The sequence below is a fragment of the Opisthorchis viverrini genome (genome assembly GCF_000715545.1).
Source record: "Opisthorchis viverrini unplaced genomic scaffold opera_v5_6, whole genome shotgun sequence".
Taxonomy (NCBI): Eukaryota; Metazoa; Platyhelminthes; class Trematoda; order Opisthorchiida; family Opisthorchiidae; genus Opisthorchis; species Opisthorchis viverrini.
Genome location: NW_008751662.1, coordinates 4,014,123 through 4,022,297, shown reverse-complemented (window position 1 = coordinate 4,022,297; position 8,175 = coordinate 4,014,123). Strand labels below are relative to the sequence as shown.

General features: G+C 44.0%; 1 protein-coding gene across 1 annotated transcript in view; it reads right to left on the bottom strand.

The window, feature by feature from the left end:
- Nucleotides 1-671: 671 nt before the first annotated feature.
- Nucleotides 672-8,175, bottom strand: part of T265_00665 (hypothetical protein) — a gene marked incomplete at both ends in the record, with an annotated part of 61,878 nt that continues 54,374 nt past the window's right edge. The window contains 4 exons of the mRNA XM_009164493.1: nt 672-2,236; nt 2,396-2,533; nt 4,371-4,508; nt 6,284-6,492. Of these exons, the coding sequence (XP_009162757.1) occupies nt 1,712-2,236; nt 2,396-2,533; nt 4,371-4,508; nt 6,284-6,492 (1,010 nt within the window). The remainder of the gene's footprint in view (nt 2,237-2,395; nt 2,534-4,370; nt 4,509-6,283; nt 6,493-8,175) is intronic.

The following is an 8,175-nucleotide window of genomic DNA, read 5'->3' as shown; positions in this document are numbered from 1 at the left end:
TTCTTAGTCCGAAACCAACAATCTCTAGAACACGTTTGTGAGCACGCTGTAGATTGACCAATTGGTAGGTGAACGGGACGGTAGCAAACGACAAAAAGTGAGCGCATATGTAGGCTAAGACAGTGAGAGGCGAATACAGCCAATCGCAAGTCAGGGTGTGACCTTCAGGTCTGAAAGAATTATCTCACTTCAGCAGAAATACGCCCCCCCCCCACCTAGCGTATAACTCTTTGAAGCACAAAGAATCATCCAGCAGTTCGCTTCTCCATCGTTTATTTCGGTCTACAGAATTTTATCACAGAAAAACACTAATAACCCTAATCAGTTCACGTAGATGTTTAGCGGACATAATCAGATAACATACTTCAATGTGAGAAGTCGAGGAACCAGTCCAAACAGATCACGTGGCGTGACCTACATGCCTAAGTGCACGTTGATCACATCGCCGAACACCCATTGGCGGACGAAAAGTTCAACTTCTAAGGCGGAAGGCACACGCCCGATCACCCCAACACATTCATGATATGTGCATTGGTAGCGATTCCCAACAGTTATGTAGAACAGGTTCATTTTACTTTCAGAATCAGGCTCTGTTTGCTAGTGTTTTGTATTGGTAGCGATTTCCAACAGTTATGTAGAACAGGTTCATTTTACTTTCAGAATCAGGCTCTGTTTCGCTAGTGTTTCTTTTATTTTTTTTCTTCAAAAAAGCAACTGTCACCAACACAAGATCATTCAACTGTCGAAAAAGCAAAGAAACAGATAGGATAGGCAGCATGTGACTGAACAGATGGTGCTCTGAAAGATACGTAAACGGATCCGTTGGCGGACAAAGTAAAACACAAATTAAAAGGGAAGCGTGTAGAAATGGATTGACCTCAAGCTGAAAACGACCTGAAACAATCAATACCCTATGAGGAAGGAAAAGTACAAACAAGGGAACGGTAACCATGACAGCTGTACACAGGTGGTGACCATAGTAAAATGACGTAAAACTGGCTGTGTCCCAACAAACACAATGATGATGATGGTGATAGTTTAGCTATATCACGCTGTCGGCGACTAGCCGCCACGCCACCCCAAGGAGGCACGAGGGGTGAGATACGGCCAGGTAAACAAAGCCCAAATAGGAGCAGTCGAGATACCGGGGTTAGATTCGAACCACAGACGTTCCAGCCAGCAGTCTGCACCACAGGTATCTCGAGCTCAACCAACACAATACAACAAAGTACTGGCTAAATGATAAAAAAAAATTAGGAAAGGCATGGGTTGAGGTAAGGACTTCTGTATAGAAACACAGGTTCCATTTGTGTGTAAGAAGCGACCACTGAATAAAAATAATCCATGATCACCATACAGGGGGTTCCGGAATAAGTCAGTCAAAGTTAGCGTTTGTTGGAAGACTACCAACCCAAACAGCAAGAAGATAGCAAATTATGGATAACGTTTATCACAAAAACTTCTCAACAAATATTTACGTCCGGGGCGATCAGTCGACGCCATATTTGTGTTTGTCGATCATTTGACCATAGTGGATGAAGATAAAAAGAAATGCGCTTCCAAAATAGATAGGAAAGCAGACAGACGGAGACAGACCTCGTCCGAGTATTGCACAATGGTTGATGGGTGAGGAACGAGAAAAACAGTTCCTGTTCAAAACGGCACACCGGGCATGATATGTGCAGTGTACAATCTCACCGTTACCGAGCAATCAGTGTTTGGGGACGGTGCAACAACGAAAGAAATGCGTCGTCGTCAAACCACGCTGAGAACGCAGAGGGTGATGACTGTTCATTAACTGTGTGGTAGGCAAATCTGGCTCATTATCTATCATTTTTGAAAAAGGTTGGGCAGAGGATTCCGCCGGAGGACAAGGCTCGGTGGATTCTGTAGGAGGGTTAGGGTTTTCCGCAGATACGGTTTCACAATTTGCCACTGAATTCAAGGGCGAAGTGCGTGTGGCAGGAAAGAGGTCTTCTGCACCGTTGACCGCGGCTGGTGAAGGACTATTAGACATGGATAAGGGGATAGTAGATTGTGGCACTGACAGACCTGTGCAAGAAGTGCTGGGCTTGCATGTGTCGGTGTTTTGTCTCCGGAAAAACAGTCTATGAAACATATTGCCTCGGGGTAGCGGTGGATCCGGTGGCGGCTTTCTCCGATCCAAGTTCTCCACTAACTCGCCATTCGGTTGGTAGAATTCATTCAGATCATCAAAACACTCTGTTTCAATCATCTACGAAACGTTACGTAAGAAGAGAATGGAAATTAATTATGTCCAGAAAACGGCGACTTTTAAATGCGATGAGTCCGTATAGTTTCCAAATGTTTAAAAGAGGTCGAATAAAAAGGCGTTGTTGCACAAACTACCAGAAAATATTAGCAATTAACATACCTCATTCTGCCACGGTATGCTCACAGCTCCGGAACAAAACCGTTGGTAAAACTCCATATCTTGTGTTTCGATTGTTACTCCCTTGACTGTGGAAAACTGTTCAATATCTAATACATCCTTGGCATACACTGCGTGTGGCTACAAAGCAAAGAGATGGAAAATACATCGAGTGTTGTAGAATGTGTTCCGGGGAACGGATTGTCATATCAACAACAATGTTTCCTGTGGAAATATGCAATCGGAAGCAGATTTACTGATGAAGTTACAACAAGGAGAATGTATCAAAAGGTTTCGTCCTGTGTTACTAAACGACAGTGTATGACTTATAGAGTTTCGCCGTCTTTCTCCGTAAAGAAGTTTACAAAGGCTCAGTGATTGAACCACTCGTGATATGTTTCAATTCAGCATTCACTACATTCCTCGATGACTTACACTTACACAAACCAGGAAATTACCATCGGAAAAAAATTCTGTGTAATTATTATATTGGGAAGCATGAACCGATTTCGGAAGTTTTGATTAGAGTGCATTCTTCCTTTAATAGATTGTTTATTGAACGAAAAGAGAGCGAGGAGACTGATATACGCTCTACTCAGCCTTCACAATTGGTACGACTTGCCTCTGGGAACTACAAGATGGAAACACGAAGTCAGTCTAGGCAATTTTTGGGTAACCACTGTCTTGAATACCTGTGATTGTCCGATCTGTTTTATTGCTGGTGCATTTGGCACAACGCGACACGGCATCCAAATGGACCGATCCAATTAGGGGTGATCCAGACCTTAACCAAGCCCGTTAGATAAGTTGAGTGTTCTTCAGAAACTATGTGGACGCAAGCGGAATTGAATGAAATATCCACCTAACTGCGCACAGAAGACGACTGGTCCCGACACGGTTGTACGCAAACTCCACATAGGTGTGAGCAAGGTCTGACACTCAGTGCGGCTTACCGGTCCACTAGAAACAGGTGCTCTGCATTCTGTATGAGCCTTCGAACAACAGATCTCAACACAAATAGGTGTGTTGGGTTTTCAGTGGTCTTGGAAAGGCAATCCACGAGCAACACCAAAAAGACCAAAGAACATCCAACGGTGGTTAACTGCGGAATATGCGAATGTGCTGTAGATTCACATCTCTAGCAACGCCGATCACCATCTGGCGTCAGTGTGTACAACTCAGGTCCTCAAGTGACGCCTTAACCCATGAGACAACTCACAGCGTATAAAGCTAGTACAGCTGACTTCTTATGCCAATTACTGTGCCAACAAAACCACTATTAGGCAATGCTAGCTAGTCAAATGTGGGTGACTCGGGTAAGTCTTATGAGTGAAGTGGTCTATCAGCCCCCCTCCCCCCATATATTGTGGAATCCAAATGTTCAATATTCTCTGCATAATTAGAAAATCATGGCCAATCAGATAGCCTTGTTGCTAGTTTTAGGAATACCTCCTTCTGTCCATTTCTCGAGTCTCATTTCTTCAAGTTTAAACCGGAGAAGTGGCGTCAGCTACACACACTATACTCCATATCTATCTTTCGCAGGGGCTCATGGGCGCAGTTGGAGGAGACAAGCAAATCCTGTGACCGTGAGACTTGATCCCTTCATTTACCCTGCTGTGGAACCAGCAACACAACAAACAGAAAACGAATTGGGAAGGCAGTCGAATCGAGCAGTAGTTACTGCAAAAAACTACAGGTCGCACTGCCATGCCGATAAGTGACGCTGTTTGCAAGCGCCGCATAGACGATCGTCAAAAATAGCGCGCGTCATCTTTATTAGTAACAGTAGTCGCTAGTTATGAATGACCGTCATTAACCTCAGAAAATTCGACAGACAGATGTGAAATTCGGTAATTAGAGGCAGCGGGTGTGGTACATGTTAATTAGATATGCTTAACATCAAAGCTCACCCAAGCGGTGTGCTGACCACAAGATGTGTGCTACGACCGAAATAAGAGAACATTCAAAAACGTACATCGGGTGTGAATGGAGGCTCCTCCAGACCGGCTTCAAGGCGAGCCCAGTTAATTTGCGCGAACCACGGTTGGGCTTTGACGGCTTCGGCTCCATTGTCTGGATATCCCAAACGATGTGCGGGGTCTTTCTGAAGTAGCTGTAAAGTCGGAACGAGGAAGGTGAAATAAATTTATAAAACGCTGAAACTCAGTAGAGTATAGTAAGTCAATCACCACCGACGTACGACTCCGAAGGGAGATGTACGATCCCCAGATTTAGCAGTCCCCGATTTAGCTTTCCACCGAAGTCGTTGTTCTTGTCAATCAATTAACCAATCAATAGGAAGCACGATACTCATACTAAGGTGTGCATGAAGGATTGTCAGCCGGTGCCCTCATTGTAGTGATCCCAATACGATAGCATTCAGAGGGCATATGAAGACCTCCTGAAGAGAGGTACCATGAGGAAGGGAGATGTGCAGCCTTTCCCAATGTGTTTCTTTTCGGAAAATACGCATGAGTGCACAGTAATGGCTAATTGCAAAATCACCAGGAAAACATTTTGTTTCCCATTACAACATTTGAACGCGTTTGAGAGGTCTGTTGATGTAGGTATATGATGTAAACTATAGAAGACCGCTACAGGTATGGACTAAGGACTTGAGGCATTAGTTAAAACGCCAACCGTAAAGCGAATGTACGATCATCTTAAAAGGTCCTCGAGCTGAAGCATGGAAGAACCATGGTAAGATACTTCTTGTGACAACTTTCACGCTTCACACTCGGTTGGAGGATTTCATGAACGACTCATTTGAGTCTCAAAATTTTGCATCTTTGTACACAGGTTGTGCTAGTGAATTCTGAGGGCATTTATTCGAGCTGGGATCCGAACTACGGGGTTATTGGTGTCATAAGGTGAGAGTTGTGAAGTATTGTTGGAATATTTCATCCTTATTAGCTCTGACGCTTCATTCTAGGCAAGTGATGGGCAGCACAACCCATTTGCACTCATTTCAAACCAAGCTTGTGTTACCAGCGCTGAAGCGAATACAAGTTTCCTGTTTATAATCATCCTCAGTCGAAAGTGCTACAGAAAGGCAGTCTTATAATTCAGTTGGCACGATATTCGAGATATCAGAGTATTCTCCTTTGACGTAGAACTGCTCACTTCGATAGCCCATTGAGGATTTCATTTTCCTTGGGGTTCACCAGGTATGCGTAGCCCCCGAGGTTCAATCAACCGTATGTTCCAGTTTAATGCCAAATTATACGCACGTGGCGAAATACATTCATCAGCAAACGAAGATGGTGGTTGTGCAGCTCATTCAAATGAGGAGTACCATAAACGGGAGATCCATTGGGGGTTCAATAGAGTTTCTCATTAACATCAACTCAACTATATTTTGCCTCGCGTATATTTCGGTATACAAATAGGAAATAAGGTTCGTGTAAACTCTCAGAGAGGGTGAGAGAGGCGGTAGAGGGCTGTAGAAGAGTTTCATGAAACCACAAAGGTAGTTTCATTACAGTGCTTCACTTTGAAATGCTTATATCGTTCAGCTGTAGCGCCCTTTCGGTGCCTAGCTGCCATGCAACCCGAAGGTTTCACGAGGGCTGGGATACTGCCAGGTTTCCCAAGCCCAGGCAAAGGAAGTCAAGAGGCACAGGACGGATTCGAACCACGGGCCTTCCGGTCAGTAAGTTTGCGCTCTAACTACTTGGGCCAGCTCACCCCCAGTGCTTGTATAGCCCACATCATATCATATTACGTACTCTCCACGGCCTAATTACGAGGAACTGACTTGTTATATGAGTTCGGTCGCCGTTAAGCATGAGAAGATGTCAAAGGTGGACTATGTTCTGAGGACTTTAAGAAACGAACCGAGACGAAGAAAGGCTTCAAATATATAAAAATCACAATATGCGAACTTACCAGACGACAAAGCTTCTTAGCATTCTCTGAGAACTGACTATTGTATTCTTCCAGTTCTTCACAAACGCGCCGATCGACCTCTTCGCGCTTCACACGTTCCTTGCGTTTACGAAATGGCGCGTGACCCATGATCATCTCGTAGACAAGGCAACCGTAGCTGAACCAATCGGGGCTGAATGAATAACGCATGTTCATTACTACTTCCGGGGCTAAAACAGGTTCGGTGAGAGAGAGAGAGAGAAATTAATGCAAATTAGGTCTACTTAGTGAATGTTCATGCAATGACAATCAGTGAACTTAGCTCAAACCGTGACCAGCTGCGTCAGCCCTTTGATACCTGGCTGCGAAGCCACATGCATCAAACATGAAGACTAAGATGCTACCGGATTGCCAGGTTGAGGCAAGAGCAATCAAACTTTTGGGAAGATACTTTAACTCCTGTTGTCTCGAACCCAAGTAGGTTTATGGGTGCTGCAGTTAACCCACTTTGGCCGTACAAAATATTTGGGTAGGCGTCTTAGCTGGAGTCTCGCAAGCATATTTCAGGGATAAAACATATAACTCAACCGAAGAAGGAAGCAAAGAGTTTCACGCAAAACACGGAAAATGTAAACTACGGTGCAGATTGATTCTTTTGAATTCATCGAAAAGACGTTTCCGGTCTATATTACTGAACGGTGGTGTTTACATGGAACAATGGCTGTTTGATTGAAATAGACCAAAAGGGATCAAAATAAGTCAAATGGTACATAGAGGCAACTGGTGCTAAGCTAATTACGAACCGAGACCATAGCTTACGAGTTCACATTCCTGGTCAATAATAACTCAAGTTGAAGTCGGACCGATTTCACCAGCTAATGGTTCACGTGCGGGTTAGGTTTGTTTGTGGGACTCCACCAAACAGCCAGCATTTGCTACATTATTCGCGAAACTCTGTGGTGTGCGTTCTTGTTCACAAAGATATTAGTAAATCTTCGTCTACGGAAAACTTATTCGAATCCGTCCCATTAACTTTCGGGTAATTCAAAAGAACGTTGAACCACACTCCATCCACATCAAACATCAAAAACGGGTAAAAAATGAACCGAACATCAATTAGGGATTAATGAATTTTCGGGAATCTGACGGGGTCGAATTTCGATCATTTATGGCTCCTCTACATGGAGTCATAAAACCATTTGATGTAACGCGAATTGCTCCACATGGCTGAAACGGCGATCGCCGGAATTAAAGGAGTTAGGCCACAACGTGTTGTACTGTGCAATCGCATTTTGGGCCCAGCAGCAAATTCGATCAAGGTCCTGACGGTTTCAGAGACTACGACTTCAATGGGTTAGAAAAATTCCGAGTAGTATATAAAAACGATTTGTGTGCACAGTGAGAAAAAAAGAGTGAACTGTATCAGTTCGATAGCTTTGTTTGTGAACCACCACCGTAAATATTAAGGCAGCGACAGAACAACCGCATAGGCATCGTGTAGTGGCTAATCGGATTGATTCAATTCTGAAAACTATTTCATCCCAACGTGCTGAGGGGGTGTTGGGTTTTCGAAATTGTTTCCACCGGGCAGCGCGTTTAGCGGTTACATACGACCACAAACCAGTCTATTTATCATTAAATCGCATTTACGCTCCCAAACAAATATGTCCAATCTGGTAGCATGTTTTCATTTTTTCTCTGAGAAACGTACCTCCTAAAAACAACAAACAAGAGCTACAGCCAAGAAAGAGAACGTTGAACGATCAGGAATGGTCACCACTTGCACACTGTTGATTCTCCGAACCATACCCTAAAACTTTGACCCGTAAGTTGGGAGAAGTTTCCGGCCCTCATTAAAGTCGGCGTACCCACGCTCCAAAAAAAAACGATGCATTCAGATGCTGACACTGAAA